Below are 20,233 nucleotides of genomic sequence, written 5' to 3'. Positions count from 1 at the left end.
CATCTCCCCTCCTAACCTACCCCGCTAGGTTGATACAGAGCCCCTGTTTGAGTTTCCTGAGCCATACAGCAGATTTCTGTTGGCTGTTTATTTTATATATGGTAATATGAATTTCCATGTTACTCTTTCTGTACATCTCATCCTCTCCTCCCCTCTTTCCATGTCCATAAGTCTATTCTCTGTTTTTCCATTGCTGCCCTATATAAGTCCTTCAGTACCATTCTTCTAGATTCCGTATATATCTGTTAGAATACTACATTTATCTTTCTCTTTGTGACTCACTTCACTCTATAATAGGTTCTAGGTTCATCCACCTCATCAGAACGGACTCAAATGTGTGGCAGAGTAAATTCCATTGTGTATATGTACCACAGCTTCTTTATCCATTCATCTTTCTAGGGTATCTGGGTTGTTTCCATGTTCTAGCTATTGTAAATAGTGCTGCAGTGAACATGTGTCTTTTTCAATTTTGGTTTCCTCAGTGTATATGCCTAAGAGTGGAATTGCTGGGTCATGTGGTTTTGTTCCTAGTTTTTTAAGGAATCTCCATACTGTCTTCCATAGTGGCTGTATCAATTTACATTTCCACCAACAGTGCAAGAGTGTTCCCTTTTCTCCACACCCTCTCCAGTATTTATTGTTTGTATATTTTTTGACGATGGCCATTCTGACTGGTGTGAGGTGATATCTCATTGTAGTTTTGATTTGCATTTCTCTAATAATGAACGGTATCGTGCATCTTTTCATGTGTTTGTTAGCCATCTGTAAGTCTTCTTTGGAGGAATGTCTGTTTAGGTCCTTTTCCCACTTTTTGATTAGGTTTGTTTTTCTGGTATTGAGTTGTATGAGCTGCTTGTATATTTTGGAAATTAATCCTTTGTCAGTTATTTCATTTGCTATTATTTTCTCCCATTCTGAGGATTGTCTTTTCCCCTTGCTTATAGTTTCCTTTGCTGTGCAAAAGCTTTTAAGTTTAATCAGGTCACACTTGTTTACTTTTGTTTTTATTTCCATTACTCTAGGAGGTGGGTCATAGAGGATCTTGCTTTGATTTATGTCATCATATGTTCTGCTTGTGTTTTCCTCTAAGAATTTTATAGTCTCTGGTCTTAATTTAGGTCTTTAATCCATTTTGAGTTTGTCTTTGTCTTTGTGTATAGTGTTAGGAAGTGTTCTAATTTCATTCTTTCACAAGTAGCTGTCCAGTTTTCCAAGCACCATTTATTGAAGAGGCTGTCTTTACCCCATTGTATATTCTTGCCTCCTTTGTCAAAAATAAGGTACCCATAGGTGCATGGGTTTATTTCTGGGCTTTCTATCTTGTTCCATTGGTCTGTGTGTCTGTTTTTGTGCCAGTACCATGCTGTCTTGATGACTGTAGCTTTGTAGTTTATTTTTTAAGTCAGGAAAGTTGATTCCTCCAGCTCCACTCTTCTTTCTCAATACTGCTTTGGCCATTCGGGGTCTTTTGTGTTTCCATATGAATTGTGAAATTTTGTGTTCTAGTTTCATGAAAAATGCCATTGGTAATTTGTTGCTGCTGCTGCTCAGTTGCTTCAGTCATGTCCAACTCTGTGTGACCCCATAGACTGTAGCCCACCAGGCTCCCCAGTCCCTGGAATTTTCCAGGCAAGAGTACTGGAGTGAGTTGCCATTGCCTTCTCCAGGTAATTTGTTAGGGATCACATTGAATCTGTAGATTGCGTTTGGTAGTATAGTCATTTTCACAGTATTGATTCTTTCTACCCAGGAACATGGGTAACATATCCATCTGTTTATCCCATCTTTGATTTATTTCATCAGTCTTATAATTTTCTGTGTACATTTCTTTTGTCTCCTTAGTTAAGTTTATTCCTAGATATTTAATTCTGTTGCAGTGGTGAATGAGATTGATTTCTTAATTTCTATTTCTGAATTTTCATTGTTAGTATATGGAAATGCAAGTGATTTCTGTGTATTGATTTTGTATCCTGCAACTTTGCTAAATTCACCAATTTAGCAAAGTAATTTTCTGATACTGTCTTTGGGGTTTTCTGTGTACAGTATCATGTCATCTGCAAACAGTGAGAGCTTTACTTCTTCTTTTGCGATCTGGATTCCTTTAATTTCTTTTTCTTCCCTGATTGCTGTAGCTAGGACTTCCAGAACTGTATTGAATAATAGTGGTGAAAGTGGACACCCTTGTCTTGTTCCTGATCTTAGGGGGAATGCTTTCAGTTTTTCACCATGGAGAATAATGTTTGCTGTAGGCTTATTATATATGGCCTTTCCTATGTTGAGGTAGGTTCCTTCTATGCCCGTTTTTGAAGAGTTTTAATTGTAAATGGGTGCTGAATTTTGTCAAATTTGTCAAAAGCAAAAATACATGCTTTTTCTGTATCTATTGAGATTATCATACGGTTTTTATCTTTCAGTTTGTTAATATGGTGTATCACGTAAATTGATTTGCATATATTGAAGAATCCTTGCATTCCTGGAATAAACCCAACTTGATGATGGTGTATGAGCTTCTTGATGTGTTGCTGAATTTTGTTTGCTAAGATTTTGTTGAGGATTTTTGCATCTATGTTCATCAGTGATATTGGCCTATAGTTTTCTTCTTTTGTGTTGTCTTTGTCTGGTTTTAGTATCAGGGTGATGGTGGCATCAGCAAATAAATTTGAAAGTGTTCCTTCCTCTGCAATTTTTTTTAAAAGAGTTTTAGAAGGATGGGCATTAGCTCTTCTCTGAATGTTTGATGGAATTCTCCTGTGAAGCCATCTGGTCCTAGGCTTTTGTTTTTGGGGAGATTTTTTATCACAGTTTCAATTTCACTGCTTGTATTTGGGTTGTTCATAATTTCTATCTTCCTGGTTCAGTCTTAGAAGATTGAACTTTTCTAAGAATCTGTCCATTTCTTCCAGGCTACCCATTTTACTGCTGTATAGTTGTTCATAATAGTCTCTTATAATCCTTTGTATTTCTACATTGTTTGATGTAATCTCTCCTTTTTCATTTCTAATTTTGTTCATTTGATTCTTCTCTCTTTTTTCTTGATGAGTCTGGCTAAAGATTTGTCGATTTTGTTTATCTTCTCAAAGAACCAGCTTTTAGTTTTATTAATCTTTACTATTGTTTCCTTCATTTCTTTTTCGTTTATTTCTGCTCGGATCTTTACGATTTCTTTCCTTCTACTAATTTTGGGGTTTTTTTTGGTTCTTCTTTTCCAGTTGTTTTAGGTGTAAAGTTAGGTTGTCTATTTGATGTTTTTCCTGTTTCTTGAGGTAGGATTGTATATCTTCCCTCTTAGGGCTGCTTTTGCTGCATCCCATAGGTTTTGAGTTGTTGTTTTCACTGTCATTTGTTTCTAGAAATTTTTTGATTTCCCTTTTGCTTTCTTCAGTAACCTGTTGATTGTTTAAAAGCATGTTCTTTAATCTCCATGTGTTTGTGTTTCTTACAGTTTTTTTTTTCTTGTAATTGATATCTACTCTCATAGCATTGTGGTCAGAGAAGATGCTTGATACAATTTCAATTTTCTTAAACATACTGAGGTTTGATTTGTGACCCAAGATGTGGTCTACCCTGGAGAATGTTCCATGTGCACTTGAGAAGAAGGTGTATTCTTCTGCGCTTGGATGGAATGTCCTGAAGATATCAATGAGATCCATCTCATCTAATGTATCATTTAAGACTTGTGTTTCCTTATTAATTTTCTGTTTTGATGATCTGTCCATTGGTGTGAGTGGGGTGTTAAAGTCTCCTACTGTTATTGTGTTACTGTTAATTTCTCCTTTTATGTCTGTTAGTGTTTGTCTTATGTATTGAGGTGCTCCTATGTTGGGTGCATAGTTATTTACAATTGTTATGTCTTCCTCTTGGATTGATCCCTTGATCATTATGTAATCTTGTATCATGTAATCATTATCTCTTGTAATCTTTATTTTAAGGTCTATTTTGTCTGATATGAGGATTGCTACTCCAGCTTTCTTTTGCTTCCCGTTTGGATGGAATATATTTTTCCCTCCTCTTACTTTCAGTCTATATGTGTCTTTAGGTCTGAAGTGGGTTTCTGTATGGGTCTTGTTTTTGTATCCATTCAGCCAGTTTATGTCTTTTGGTTGGAGCATTTAATCCATTTACATTTAAAGTAGTTATTGATATATATATTCCTATTGCCATTTTCTTAATTATTCGGGGTTGATTTTGTGGATCTTTTTCTTCTCTTGTATTTCTTGACTATATAAGTCAGTTTAACATTTGTTGTAAAGCTGGTTTGGTGGTACTGAATTCTTACTTTTGCATGTCTGAAAAGCTTTTTATTTCTCCATCAATTTTGAATGAGATCCTTGCCAGGGACAGTAAATTGGTTGTAGATTTTTACCCTTTCAGTGCTTAAACTATATCCTGCCATTCCCTTTTGACCTGCAGAGTTTCTGCTGAAAGATCAGCTGTTAAGCGTATGGGGTTTCCTTTGTATGTTACTTGTTGCTTCTCCTTTGCTGCTTTTAATATTCTTTCTTTGTGTTTAGTCTTTGTTAGTTTGATTAGTATGTGTCTTGATGTGTTTCTCCTTGGGTTTATCCTGTATGGGACCCTTTGTGCCTCTTGGACTTAGTTGACTATTTCCTTTACCATGTTGGGGAAATTTTCAATTATAATCTCTTCAAAAATTTTCTCATACACTTTCTTTTTCTCTTCTTCTGGGACCCCTGTAATTTGAATGTTGGTGTGTTTGATATTGTCCCAGAGGTCTCTGAGACTGTCCTCAGTTCTTTTCATTCTTTTTGCTCTATCTGCTCTTCAGAAATTATTTCCACTGTTTTATCTTCCAGCTCACTGATTCATTCTTCTGCTTCAGATATTCTGCTGTTGATTCCTTCTGGAGTATTTTTAATTTCAGTAATTGTCTTGTTTCTGTATGTTTATTCTTTAGTTCTTCTAGGTCTTTGTTAATTAATTCTTGCATTTTCTCCATTTTGTTTTCAAGGTTTTTTTTTTTTAATCATCTTTACTATCGTTATTCTGAATTCTTTTTCAGGTAGTTTGCCTATTTCCTCTTCATTTATTTGGACTTCTGTGTTTCTAGTTTGTTCATTTATGTAGTATTTCTCTGCCTGTTCTTTTTTTTTTTTAACTTATTGTGTTTGAGGTCTTCTTTTCTCAGGCTTTAAGGTTGAATTCTTTCTTCCTTTTGGTTTCTGCCTTCCTAAAGTTGGTCCAGTGGTTTGTGTAAGCTTTAAATAGGGTGAGATTTATGCTGAGTTTTTGTTCGTTTGTTTATTTGTTTGATTTTCCTCTCATGGGCAAGGGTGAGTGAGGTGGTAATCCTGTTTGCTGATGGTTGGGTTTGTATTTTTTTGTTTGTTTGTTGTTTAGAGGTGTCCTGCACAGGGTGCTACTGGTGGTTGGATGATGCCGGGTCTTGTATTCAAGTGGTTTCCTTTGTGTGAGTTCTCACTATTTGATACCCCTTAGGGTTAGTTCTCTGGTAGTTTACGGTCTTGGAGTCAGTGCTCCCACTCCAAAGGCTCAGGGCCTGATCTCGTTGGTCACCGTCAATCTGTCTCCTCCCCAGCGGGATGTACCTCCAGCCACAGAGACTTTGGATTGGGGAGTGAGAGCAGCCCCGTGGCAAAGAACTGCTCCTGGGTGATGAAGCAGAGCTGCACTCGGTAGTTCAGTTTAAATTTTGAGTTGCATCTTCCAGCAGAAGCTTCCTCACCCGACAGGACACCTTGCCCCCAGGTTTATACTTTTTAATTGAGGTAATAATTATGTGATCTATTTTGTCTTACAGTGTTTTCTCTTCAATCATTGAACAAGTCACTGCAAAATCAATTACAGGAGTCATTAAAGAGCCAGGAATTATTGCAGAGTAAAAATGAAGAGCTGTTAAAAGTGATAGAAAATCAGAAAGATGAAAACAAAAAAATTGCTGGTATATTTAAAGAGAAAGATCAAACTTTACTTGAAAATAAACAGCAATTTGACATTGAGACAACAAGAATGAAAATTGGTATGTGTTTGAACTGTAGTCACAGTCACTTTTTAAAAAGTAATACTGAAACTGAAACTTTTTGTTGTTTTAGAATTGGAGGAAGCCTTAGTCAATGTGAAAAGCTCCCAGTTTAAGTTAGAAGCTGCTGAAAAGGAAAATCAGATATTGGGAATAACATTACGCCAGCGTGATGCCGAGGTGACTCGACTGAGAGAATTAACCAGGTGATGTTGACATTATTTGAATAATTTATGCCTTTTGTTAGGTGTATTTATAAACTTCAAAAAATTTCAGACCTGCCTTCTTAAACCTTATCCTTTTCTCTGTTTTTGCTAATTTCTAAGGATATTTTTCTTCTGTTCCAGTTAAATTTCAAACGTGGCTAAATTCTTTTTTAAAGCATGTAATTCCAGGCAAAGAACTCTGATGAAGAGCTGAAGACTTGTTTAGCAAGTGGTTAAGAACTCTCTGAAGCCAGAGACACCTGAGTGGAATTCCAGCTCTATCATTTATTAGCTGTATGACTTTGAGCAAGATAGTTAACCTTTCTAAACCTTAGTTGTAAAGTGGGGGCATGATTAGGGTTGATAAGAGGGCTAAGAAATCATTCATGAAAAGCATTTAGCACAGTAAGCCCTCATTCATCAGATCTTGGGTAAGTTATTTAGCCTCTTTGAACCTTATTCACTGCATTAGTAAAATGAGGGATTTGACAATAATTTCTAAGATTCCTTTGTTCCTTAACATGTGTTAAATAAATAAAACCACCTCACTCAATTTTTATATGATATTCTTTTATAAAGTTCAGTTTTCTCTTGAGGTGGTTGACAAAAATTGGATTTTCAACTGATTTTCTAAATCCTAGAGAAGTCAGTTATTTTAGGCCTAAATTATATATCATCAGATCTGACCATGCTTTTGACTGATCCTGGAAAGTCATAGTTCTAAATATAAAGCAATCCTGAATATAAAACAATCTTCTTTGTATTTCAAATGAAAAGATCCATTTTGCATTATACACTTTTTTCCCCACTTTGAGTTATAAACTTCTGGAGAATAAATGATACATAGATACATGGTGGTGGTTTAGTCACTAAGCTGTATCTGACTCTTGCAGTCTTGGCAGGACTGTAGCCTGCCAGGCTCCTCTATTTTCCCAGGCAAGAACACTGGAATGGGTAGCTATTTCCTTTTCCAGGGGATCTACCTGACCCAGAGATCAAACCTACGTCTCCTGCATTACAGATGGATTCTTTTACTAATGAGCTACCAGGGAAGCCTATACGTATATATATATTTATATATATATATATATATATATATATATATAAAGAATATTTATTAGTTTTGTAAACACATTTGAAATGACTTTATATAAGCTATGTTAATATAGAAATATTGCTTCTCCCCACATTCATCTTTTACAGAATAATTTCACTCAAGCTTTTATTGAACAGTGAGAAAAACAAAATGTACTTCTTGTATCCGTGTAGTGTTAATTAGGCTCTGGTCAGAGTTTCTGGAATATTGGGTTATACCACTCTTTTTCCAAGTTATTTATGAGGATGCCCCTTCTTATGAAAGTCTTTATAAGGTCTCTAAAGAAAAGCATCTTCTCTTTTCTGAGGAGTAATTTAGGGTAAAAACTTTGTTATCTTTAAGTATTTATGGTAAAAGAAGTTAATCACAAAAAACCACATATTTTATGATTTTATTTCTAAGAAATGTCCAGAAAAATGCTAGGATTTACTCAGATCAAGTTGCCCTTTAAATTTAAGAGCAAAACAGACAAAAAATACTCTTTGAGCTTGGTTGTCAAAATTCACCCACATTGGTGACTTGGGCAATTCAGTTAATTAGGAATATTCCCAGTACTATAGCTGGGCTACTGTGACAGTTTCCGTTTTACTTCTGACATTAGAGCATAAGTCAACAACACTTGACAATACAGATAAACCTTCGTGTTCGCCTACCCCATCTCTTTTTCCTATAGCCATGTAACCTCAGTCAGATATGTATGTGTCTCTGTGTGTGTGTGTGTGCATTTTTTTTTTTTGCATGTGTTAAATAGTCTCAGAGATTTGACAAAAATTTTAAATGCCTTTCTCAGACTACTGGGGAGGGATAATGGAGCTAGAAGTTTCACATACAAGTGCTAAACAAATTTCCTAAACCATTTCTTCTCCAACTTTCAATAGTTTTGAAATACATCTTTATTACATTTTTTAGATTTTACTAGAATGCAGGTTATAGTACCATTAAAATGTGAGGAAAATTAATATATTTTTCAGTAAAAAAGTAGTAAATATTCTTCTGATAGTTTCTAAGAGCACTCATACAAGTGCTGATATTTATTTAAATTAGTATAGTTTTATAAATAGCCGAGAAAGGACTTTACATTTTTATTATGAAAACGCACCAGTTTTCCAGGCATTAAAAACGATTGTGTTTAGCTGAGTCTCATGTAATAGAAACGCAGATATATCTACTTTGTAGCTATTTAGGTGCTTGTATTGCTTCCTTTAAAATTTTGGCATAGTTTTATCTCTTTATTTACAGAGATTTTTCTTTTAATTTCAAAGACAGTTGTAAGTCACATTTGTTTACACATGAGAAACTTAATGATTGCATTTAATTTCCAGAGATTAAACTCTTTATTACATGTCCCTTTTTGTATTGTGAATTTTGTACAGAGCAAAGATAATATTTTTATTTAAGTCTGAAAAGGAACTTCAACATAAGGATTTCTTTTCCAAAAATAAATGAAAATAAAAGTGTCAGTATGCTGTCTGGTTGAATTAACTAGTGGTCATTGCTCATTACAGCACTTCTTTAAAGATGGTTTCTATGGCATACGTTTTATCTTTTAATAGTAGCTCGTTAGCTTCTTGAAAGAGGTATGAAAAAAAGTGGCTGGAGCCATTGCCATTTGAAGGGCAATCAGAACTCAAGACATAGCATATTTAAGATGACAGTGTATGCCAGGTTGGGAAAGAACTTTTTCTCCTTTTGTAGGAAAAGAATCACTTATTCTATATCCAAAGATATTAATATAATCACTGCTAACTGTTTCATACAGAGATTTCCTTTTAGTATTTTATTTGGACGTGTGTAACTGTTTTTACAAAAATAGTATTGTTACTGTGTTGCTTATGGCTACTCTTTTAAATTTAACCTTGTATAATGAACATTTTCCTATCAATAAATATTCTTTACAAATGACTATAAAAAATGGCTATGATGTAGTAAGAATGTAATATACCTGAACCAGTCCACAGTATTTGAAGATAAAGATATTAAGTTCATCAATTTTCTGTTATAAACTATGTCTTTGTAAATATATCTTTGGGTGCAGCCTATTGGTGAATATCAGTAGGTTAAATTCCTAGAAGTGCAACTTGGTGGGTCTAAAGGTGTGGAATATAAAAGTCTTTTAAGATTTCTGATATAATGCTATTTTGCTAGGAGAGTGTACACTCCCACTTTGCCTCTCCAAGCCTTTTTAACAATGGATATTCTTATTTTCCTATGTTAGCTTGATAGGCCAAAAAAAATCATATTTTAAAAATTTTAATTTCTCTGATAGAAGTCAAACTTTAAAACATACTTATTGACACATTATAATCTTTTTAAAAAAAATTACCTATTAATGTTCTTTGTATCTTTAAATTGGTATGTTTCTTTTTCTTATCTATATATAAGAATATATATGATTCCATTCAAATAGACTAAAGTCTTGGTATAAAATGGTTTTAACAGGACTACTAATAAAAGCTGTCACCAGATGGAAACTGTGCTAAGCACTTTACCCTTATGTTTTATTATTTTATCTTATTTAATGTTCATTCTAAATGTGAAGTAGTTATCTTCATTTTTGCAGTTGAGGAACTTGAGATTCAGAAAGGTTGAACAGCTTGCTCAAGATCACAGCTAGCAATAGTGCTAGGATATGAACCAATTTCTGTCTGACTTCAAACCCTGTGTGATTTTCCTTATATCACACTTTCCCTGGAATCTAGCTGTCAGTTATACCTAATTATACTAGATAATTAAATTATGTCTAACTATCCTTTTTTTCACCAGTATTGTTCCAATATCCTTTCCATATATGTTTTCAATGTAGAGTAATAGTGACTAACACAATCCACTAACAAATGGGTAGTATATTTACCGTTTTGCAGTGTTGCTCAAGAATAAAGCATCTCTACCTTAAGAGAAAATTTTTTCTGAGCCTCCATTTTTAGATATAATAGTATTAGATTTGATGCAGACTAAGATCTTTTATCAATTGTTACTTTAATTTACTCTTTCCAGAACATATGTGATTTTGTGCTTTTAGTTGCTTTTTTCCATATTAAGAACCAGGTGCTTGCCTCAGATACTTTCTTTTAAAGATGAGAGGAATATGTAAGTAAATGAAACAAATGGGTAAAAAGAAATAATTAGTGTACTAAATTCTTCTTAACAGAACTTTACAGAGCAGTATGGCAAAGCTTCTCTCAGATCTTAGTATGGACACTGCTCGCTGCAAGCCTGGGAATAATCTTACCAAATCACTTCTGAACATTTATGAAAAGCAACATCAACATGACCCGATCCCTGCTCACACTTCCATAATGAGCTACCTAAGTAAGTTAGAACCAGATCACACTCTTATTACACATCCAGAGCCTCTTTCTACAGTTGCCAATGAGGAAAACATGGTGCCAGATAGACCTTATGAAAATGTTCTGCCCTCCAAAGGCCCTCAGCACAGTAATACTAGGAGTATGGAGGAGGTATCAGCCCCTGGAATTGTTCCTGCCCTTTCAAAACAGGATTCTGATGAGGCAAGTGAAATTACGACCTTAGTAGAAGATGAGCATAACTTGGATAAAACAATTTACATTCCATTTGCTAGAAGCACTCCTAAAAAGAAATCGCCACTGTCTAAGAGATTATCCCCCCAGGCCCAGATCAGTGTAGCTCCACCGCAACCGGTCAGTGGACTTGTTGCTGAAAAAGAAAATACACTGTGTGCACCTGGAGTTTGTTCCTCTTGCAAAAAGGAAGAAGCACCTGAGAAACTTTCCAGAACAGCTGATAGGGAGGATAAGCAGCTTCTCAAGAAAATAAAGGAAGCCATTTGTAAGATTCCTCCTGCCACTGAGGAGGAGTTGGCGGTCTGTCACAGCCCCTCCGCTTGTCAGAACAGCAACGTTCAGGTGAAAAGCAGTGCAGTCTCTGATGGTAGCTTTTTAAATTCTGACTTACCTTCTGACTGGAGCATCTCTTCTTTTTCCACGTTCACGTCTCGTGATGAGCAAGACTTCCGAAATGGCCTTGCAGCACTGGACGCCAACATTGCCAGACTCCAGAAGTCCTTAAGGACTGGTCTTCTGCAGAAGTAAGCTCAGAAGAAAGGAAAAGTTGTTTTTAAGAATAGAACTTGGCTACATTGAATGTATATTTTAAATTTCTTTAGAGAAAAGTTTTATATTATGTGTGAAATAAATTGTATGAATAATACATTTATCATTGGAATATATTGACACTAGAGCTTATAAAAAGTCATCTTAAGAAACTGACATTTGTTAAGAAAGTTGTGTGTTACTAGAAAAATACTGTATTATAAATAAAATTTACTATTTATTTATTAGAGTTTATTCTTACTCTGCTGGGCTAAGAATGCAGGTTGGAAGGAATTTCTGGTTGTTCTAAAGGATAATAGGAAGGGAGTCTCTGGGTACAATTTACTATATTAAACCTAGAGGTTTTTTTTTTTTCTCTCTTTCAGGATTCCTGTTTGTTTTTTAATGGCATTGTGTTTTAATGTGTGATGTTCTGTGCTACAGGCTGGTGGTGTTGGTGAGACATATAAACATTTATTTTAAGAGAAAAAGGGCCAGTATCTCCATTTAAAAAAAACAAACGTTGATTGGTCTTAAAAAATACAGATAACATCCTAAGTTAGCATATGGTCTCTTAACACTTTAGCACTTTTACTTATTTTTGTCACAGATACACTGAAGATCATTAAAAAGTAAAGTCAGACTAATTTTAAAAAATGCTAAGATAGGTTTTGGTTTTGTAAATTTGTTTTTTTAAATAAGTGTTTATTTGTTTTTTGTCATTATATTTGAACATGATGGATTTTATAAATCTTGTACTGATTGTAATTCTGCTTTTCTGGGCCAATTTTTTTTCCCCCAGCACTTCAGCTGAGAGCATTTTCTGTTCTGTAAATAATATGGGTTAGGTTGGTCTCTGCTTCTCTAAACTAGCACTTCCTAACTATTTGGTGTTATCTCCTTCCATGTAAATAGCACATTTTAACTCTTAGAAAGCTGCATAGTGTACTATGCCTGATACTTCATACAAGTCACCTGCCTGGTGTCATTTTATTTGCTGCTTGGGCAGGCTTTAGCATTAGAGTGTTCTGCTGGTCCCAAAACCACCTCCTGCTGTTTTTAAGTGTTGGGGCTACAACTTCTAGAGACCCAGATAGAATCTCTTTAACATGTTCAGATTTTATAGAAAGATTTCTTAGGCCTAAATATTAAATGAATTTTAAGCTGTTTATACAGAATTGTCTATTTATAATTTCTTCTAGTATTCATAAATTAATTCCTTAGTTTATGTGGAGGTAGTAGTTCACAAGCCTTGAACACACAAGTTGAGAAGTACAGTTCAGAAATGCAAAATAGTAAAGCAAGGAAGGAAGTTGTGTCATATGTCTGTGCCTAAATATTCAGTTGTTATTCATATGCATATGCAGAAGTAAATTCTTAAAATTATCATGGGATTTTCAAGAAGATTGTCCTCTTTTACCGTTAATATAAGATGGTATCTTTACATGCAAGGAAAACTTTTAAATATTTACAGGTCCAGTTATCTCGGATTAATAATTTGATTGAATAGCAAATGAGACTGGAACATCCCCAAGGGACCTTTACCAGGAGCTTACTGTTTATTTGGTAAAAGACACATACATGTCACAAAAACATGAAAGAATTTGGTTAAACTTTAAGATGGAATATGATCCTAGCAAAATTGAGGGAATAGACAATGACTTTCATAGAAATTTAAAGTAGAAAGAAGCCCCAGTATGGTAGCAAGCAAGCATGAGCTATGCTCAGTCATGTCTAACTCTTTGCAACCCCATGGACTATAGCCTGCCAGGCTCCTCTGTCCATGGGATTTTCCCAGAAAGAATACAGGAGTGGGTGGCCATCTCTTCCTCCAAGGAATCTCCCTGACACAGGTATCAAACCCACATCTCCTGCATTGTAGGTGGATTCTACCACTGAGCCAGTCAGTTCAGTTCAGTCACTCAGTCGTGTCCGACTCTTTGTGACCCCATGAACTGCAGCACGCCAGGCCTCCCTGTCCATCACCAACTCCTGGAGCTTACCCAAACTCATGTCCATTGAGTTGGTGATACCATCCAACCATTTCATCCTTTGTTGTCCCCTTCTCCTCCTGCCCCCAATCCCACCCAGCAACAGGGTCTTTCCCAATGAGTCAGTTTTTCACATCAGGAGTCCAAATATTGGAGTTTCGCTTCAACATCAGTCCTTCCAATGAACACCCAGGACTGATGTTTAGGATGGACTGGTTGGATCTCCTTGAAGTCCAAGGGACTCAAGAGTCTTCTCCAACACCACAGTTCAAAAGCATCAGTTCTTTGGCACTCAGCTTTCTTTATAGTCCAACTCACATCTATACATGACCACTGGAAAAACCATAGCCTTGACTAAACGGACCTTTTTTGCCAAAGTAATGTCTCTGCTTTTTCATATGCTGTCTCAGTTGGTCGTAACTTGCCTTCCAAGGAGTAAGCGTCTTTAATTTCATGGCTGCAGTCACCATCTGCAGTGATTTTGGAGCCTCCTAAAATAAAGTCAGTGTTTCCACTGTTTCCACAGTTATTTGCCAAGAAGTGATGGGACAGGATGCCATGATCTTCGTTTTCTGAAATGATGAGTATTAAGCCAACTTTTTCACAGTCCACTTTCACTTTCATCAAGAGGCTCTTTACTTCTTCACTTTCTGCCATAAGGATAGTGTCATCTGCATATCTGAGGTGATTGATATTTTTCCCGGCAGTCTTGATTCCAGCTTGTGCTTCTTCCAGCCCAGCATTTCCCATGATGTACTCTGCATAGAAGTTAAATAAGCAGGGTGACAATATCCAGCCTTGACGTACTCCTTTTCCTATTTGGAACCAGTCTGTTGTTCCATGTCCAGTTCTAACTTGCTTCCTGACCTGCATACAGGTTTCTCAAGAGGCAGGTCAGGTGGTCTGGTATTCCCATCTCTTTCAGAATCTTCCACAGTTTATTATGATCCACACAGTCAAAGGCTTTGGCATACTCAATAAAGCAGAAAGAGATGTTTTTCTGGAACTCTTGCTTTTTCCATGATCTAGCAGATGTTGGCAAATTAATTTCTGGTTCCTCTGCCTTTTCTAAAACCAGCTTGAACATCTGGAAGTTCACGGTTCATGTATTGCTGAAGCCTGGCTTGGGGAATTTTGAGCATTGCTTTACTAGTGTGTGAGATGAGTGCAATTATGCGGTAGTTTGAGCATTCTTTGGCATTGCCTTTCTTTGGGATTGGAATGAAAACTGCCCTTTTCCAGTCCTGTGGCCACTGCTGAGTTTTCTAAATTTGCTGGCATATTGAGTGCATCACTTTCACAGGATCATCTTTGAGGACTTTAAATAGCTCCACTGGAATTCCATCACCTCCACTAGCTTTGTTCGTAGTGATGCTTCCTAAGGCCCACTTGACTTCACATTCCAGGATGTCTGGCTCTAGGTGAGTGATCACACCATCATGATTATCTGGATTGTGAAGATCTTTTTTGTATAGTTCTGCGTGTTCTTGCCATCTCTTCTTTATATCTTCTGCTTCTGTTAGGTCCATACCATTTCTGTCCCTTATCAAGCCCATCTTTGCATGAAATTTTCCCTTGGTATCTCTAATTTTCTTGAAGAGATCTCCAGTCTTTCCCATTCTGTTTTCTTGCTCTATTTCTTTGCACTGATTACTGAGGAACACTTTCTTATCTCTCCTTGCTATTCTTTGGAACTGTGCATTCAAATGGGTATCTCTTTCCTTTTCTCCCTCACTTTTCGCTTCTCTTCTTTCACAGCTACTTGTAAGGCCTTCTCAGACAGCCATTTTGCTTTTGTGCATTTCTTTTTCTTGGGGATGTTCTTGATCCCTGTTTTCTATACAATGTCATGAACCTCCATCCTTAGTTCATCAGGCACTCTGTCTATCAGATCTAATCCCTTGAATCTATTTGTCACTTCCACTGTACAGTCGTAAGGGATTTGATTTAGGTCAGACCTGCATGGTCTAGTGGTTTTCTGCACTTTCTTCAATTTCAGTCTGAATTTGGCAATAAGGAGTTCATGATCTGAACCACAGTCAGCTCCCAGTCTTGTTTTTGCTGACTGTATAGCGCTTCTCCATCTTTGGCTTCAAAGAATATAATCAATCTGATTTTGGTGTTGGCCATCTAGTGATGTTGGCCATCTAGTACAGTCTTCTCTTGTGTTGTTGGAAAAGGGTGTTTGCTATGATCAGTGCATTCTCTTGGCAAAACTCTATTAGCCTTTGCCCTGCTTCATTCCGTACTCCAAGGCCAAATTTGCCTGTTACTTCAGGTGTTTCTTGACTTCCTACTTTTGCATTCCAGTCCCCTATAATGCAAAGGATATCTTTTTTGGGTGTTAGTTCTAAAAGGTCTTGTAGATCTTCATAGAAGCATTCAGCTTTTTCAGCTTTACTGTTCGGGGCATAGACTTGGATTACCATGATATTGAATGATTTGCCTTGGAAACGAACAGAGATCGTTCTGTCATTTTTGAGATTGCATCCAAGTACTGCATTTCGGACTCTTGTTGACTATGTCTGCTACTCCATTTCTTAGAGATTCCTGCCCACTGTAGTAGATATAATGGTTATCTGAGTTAAATTCACCCATTCCAGTCCATTTTAGTTCACTGATTCCTAGAATGTCGATGCTCACTCTTGCCATCTCCTGTTTGACCACTTCCAATTTGCCTTGATTCATGGACCTAACATTCCAGGTTCCTATACAGTATTGCTCTTTACAGCATCAGACCTTGCTTCTATCACCAGTCACATCCACAACTGGGTATTGCTTTTGCTTTGGCTCCATCCCTTCATTCTTTCTGGAGTTATTTCTCCACTAATCTCCAGTAGCATATTGGGCACCTACTGACCTGAGGAGTTCCTCTTTCAGTATCCTATCTTTTTGCCTTTTCATACTATTCATGGGGTACTCAAGGCAAGAATACTGAAGTGGTTTGCCATTCCCTTCTCCAGTGGACCTCATTCTGTCAGACCCTTCCACCATGACCCATCTGTCTTGGGTGGCCCCACGGGGCATGGCGTAGTTTCATTGAGTCAGACAGGGCTGTGGTCCATGTGATCAGACTGACTGGTTTTCTGTGATAGTGGTTTCAGTCTGTCTGCCTTCTATTTCCCTCTGTCAGTGCCTACCGTCTTTCTTGGGTTCTCTTTCCTTGAATGTGGGTATCTTCATGGCTGCTCCAGCAAAGCATAGCCTCTGCTCCTGAGCCACTGGGAAAGCCCAAAGCCAAAATGGTAGAGAAAGACCTAGAAGAGAAGAAACTTTCTTTGGATCTTAAATAATGCATAGGATTTGGATAATTCTATAAATATCCTCAAAATGTTAATCCCATGTAAAGTCAGTATCAGCAAAATGTGGGGGTTGAGTGGTATATTAAGAGGTTGTTAGGTACACCAATCTGGTCAAAATAGAGGAGCTGAAGTTGCTAAATGATAATGGTAGTACTAGATGATGGTAACACAACTTAGAAGAGCTGGGGTTAGATTGTAGAATTTCCTGAGCTCCAGACAGGAATGACCATTACACATTATGTAATCATTGGGTGTAAGGGTTATCTTGGGGGTGTTTTTTGTTTTTGTTTTTAAATTGAGGATCACCAGATGAATGTTCTTAAAACCGCATAGAGTAATGGTAAATAAGGATTAGAGGAGAGAGAGGCCAGGGGCCATTTTGTAAGCTACTGCAGTAGGCCAGACATAAGTTGATAAGCCTTTAGCAGTAAGAGTGAAAAAAGAGAAAAATTCAAAATTTTTCAGTAGGCTTGATGACTTGGTTGAAAATGAAGGAGAAATCAAAGATGACACCAAAGTTTTTAATTTGGTCAGTTCGGGTCACACCAAGCACTGTCTAAAATGAAAAATCAAGTTCTTGGTTAAGTTCAAAGTTAACAAATTCTAATGTAAGTCTTGCTAAATGGTACTGATTGGAGAGTGGGCTAAAAAGAGTGAGAGTGCCCATTCTCAATAGTTCTGATCTTTACACTAGGAGTTATTATAACTGCCTCCTCGTCATCTTATTCTAGTCCCAAGTCCCAGCACTTTCACAAAACCTTTTCTGATAACCCAGAAAATGTGAAAAGCACTTGGTGTGTCTCCTAATTTCTGGAAGGATGAATTCGGTGTCTCCTGATAGATACAGGCTCTTGAATGGGAAGGAGCTAACTATCTTGTCACTATCCTATGGTCCTTTCTTAGATCTGTGGAGGTAATGTACAAACTGTTATAATGGATTCGGTATTTGTAAATAGCTTTGAAGATGAAAGTTAGAATCTGATTCTATTTGACCAACTGTAGGGATTGGAGGATCAGGGCTAAAGATGCCAAAGTACTTGGTGCATGATCTTCTCTTGCCACCTTGAAGTTTTAGTGAATCGTCCAGAAATCTTTGCTTTTTACTAATGGCGGCATTTATGTCAAGTGTCTTAAAAGTTACAAAGGCCTGCTTCAGCTACATGGAAAGTAGGGTAAAACTGCAAATTCTAGTTATATAGAAAACGTATGTAACCAATCATAATGAAGTATATATCTACTGCTTATACTGTGGGGCAGTCCCACCAGCTAGAGAGTCACCGTTTAATGAATAAATGAAATGGAGCTCTAATATATGTCTGGTACTATTCTGGGCTCTGAGAAAACAATGAGCAAGACCGGTATTCTCCACTTCCAAGGAGTTTATGTTGACACAAAGTATAAGTGCTGTGAAGAAAAAACATGATGTAAGGGCATAAAAAATGACAGAATTGGCTAAAGTTTTAATTATTAGAGGCTGTTTCTCAAAAATTATTTTAAGGAGGCTAAAATTTAAGCACACCACTGCTGCTGCTGCTGCTGCTGCTAAGTCGCTTCAGTCGTGTCCGACTCTGTGCGACCCCAGAGATGGCAGCCCACCGGGCTTCCCCTTCTCTGGGATTCTCCAGGCAAGAACACGAGTGGATTGCCATTTCCTTCTCCAATGCATGAAAGTGAAAAGTGAAAGTGAAGTCTCTCAGTCGTGTCCAACCCTCAGCGACCCCAAGGACTGCAGCCTTCCAGCCTCCTCCATCCATGGGATTTTCCAGGCAAGAGTACTGGAGTGGGGTGCCATTGCCTTCTAGTTGAATTATTTGCATTCTAACACTTCTTTAACCATTTTTCAAATCTGTTAAATCTTGATTTCTTTCTGTTCAGAATTGCTTTTTAAAAAGGGTTCTATATATCAGTTATATTTTGATGTTTGGTTGATTGTATGTAGAGAACTGGTCTGTTTTATATAAAGCAGTTGGCCTGAGTAGAACCTCCCAGAGAATTACCAGATATCATAAGATCTAAGGGACTTCTGAAGGGCTTAAAATTGGTATTTGAAAAGGCTTCTATCTATGAAAGTCTTCTATCTCACTCTCATGCCTGGAGAGGGAACCTGTTTCGGGAACCTGTTTCATAGTGAAGCCTACTACTGGGAAAACACCTGGTGCACCTTTTTTCTGGACCGCCGTTTTGCCCGGGTCCTGGCACATTTGTACTCATTCTTCAAACCCACAGCACCACTACTGTACCTTGTGCGTTCCTCTGTGATGCATGTATCAGTTTACATTTCAGTCTCTCTGGTGTGTTCTCTGTCACCATTACAAGGGTAATCTATCCTACCAGCCTTACCTCACTGATTTGCAGGAGAAATAGAGGTAGTTGCACTTTGGATACTGGAGGATGGTGTACATCGTCTGTGTCTTACGAAGTTTAAAGAGCTCTCACCGAGTGGAAAAAAGGGAACCTTCCTATACTGTTGGTGGGAATATAAATTGGTGTAGCAACTATGGAGATCCAACCAGTCCATTCTAAAGGAGATCAGTCCTGGGTGTTCTTTGGAAGGAATGATGCTAAAGCTGAAACTCCAGTACTTTGGCCACCTCATGCAAGGAATTGACTCATTGGAAAAGACTGATGCTGGGAGGGATTGGGGGAAGGAGGAGAAGAGGATGACAGAGGATGAGATGGCTGGATGGCATCACTGACTCGATGGATGTGAATTTGAGTGAACTCCGGGAGATGGTGATGGACAGGGAGGCCTGGCGTGCTGCGATTCATGGGGTCGCAAAGAGCCTGACACGACTGAGCAACTGAACTGAACTGAGCAACTATGGAAAACAGTATGGAAATTCCTTAAAACTAAAAAGAGCATTACCATAGTATCCAGCAATCCAACTTCTGCAAAGATATCTGGAAAAGATGAAAACTAATTTAAAAAGATTGTACCTAATGTTCATAGCAGCATGGAAGAGCTGAAATACGGAAACAACCCAAGTGCCCTTCGACAGATGATTGACTTAAGATGTGGTGTATATAAACAATGAAATATTGCATGCATGCTCAGTCACTAAGCCCACCAGGCTCCTTTGTCCATAGGGTTTCCCAAGCAAGAATACTGGAGTGGGTTGCCATATCCTTCAAGGGCTCTTTCTGACCCAAGGATGGAACCTGCGTCTTCTACATTGGCAGGTGGGTTCTTTACCAATGAGCCACCAAGGAAATCCATAATGGAATATTACTGAGCCATAAAAATAATGAAATATTGCCATTTGCAGGAACATGGATGGACCTAGAGAATATTATAGTAAGGGAAGTAAGAAAGACAAATGTATGCTATTGCTTATATGTGAGATCTAAGAAATAATACAAATCTATACACAAAACAGAAATAGACTCACAGACATAGGAAACAAACTTCTGATTCACAAAGGGGAAAAGGGGGACAGGAGAGGTAAATTAGGAGATAAAAATTAGTATACACAAAAATAGGTAAGCAGCAAGGATTTACTGTATAGCACAGGGAACTATATTCAGTATCTTGTAGTAATGGAAAATAGTCTGAAAAGTATATAAAACTGA

General features: G+C 37.2%; 1 protein-coding gene across 1 annotated transcript in view; it reads left to right on the top strand.

Annotated features, from left to right (window-relative positions):
• CCDC14 (coiled-coil domain containing 14) overlaps positions 1-12,695 on the top strand; it is a 46,657-nt gene extending 33,962 nt beyond the window's left edge. The window contains exons 11-13 of the mRNA XM_005675042.3: positions 5,780-5,998; positions 6,072-6,204; positions 10,449-12,695. Coding sequence (XP_005675099.2) covers positions 5,780-5,998; positions 6,072-6,204; positions 10,449-11,370 — 1,274 coding nt within the window. The 3' untranslated portion in view covers positions 11,371-12,695. The remainder of the gene's footprint in view (positions 1-5,779; positions 5,999-6,071; positions 6,205-10,448) is intronic.

Source organism: Capra hircus, chromosome 1, assembly GCF_001704415.2.
Source record: "Capra hircus breed San Clemente chromosome 1, ASM170441v1, whole genome shotgun sequence".
Taxonomy (NCBI): Eukaryota; Metazoa; Chordata; class Mammalia; order Artiodactyla; family Bovidae; genus Capra; species Capra hircus.
The sequence above is the reverse complement of the archived record's forward strand: the minus strand, read 5'-3'. Positions and strand labels throughout refer to the sequence as shown.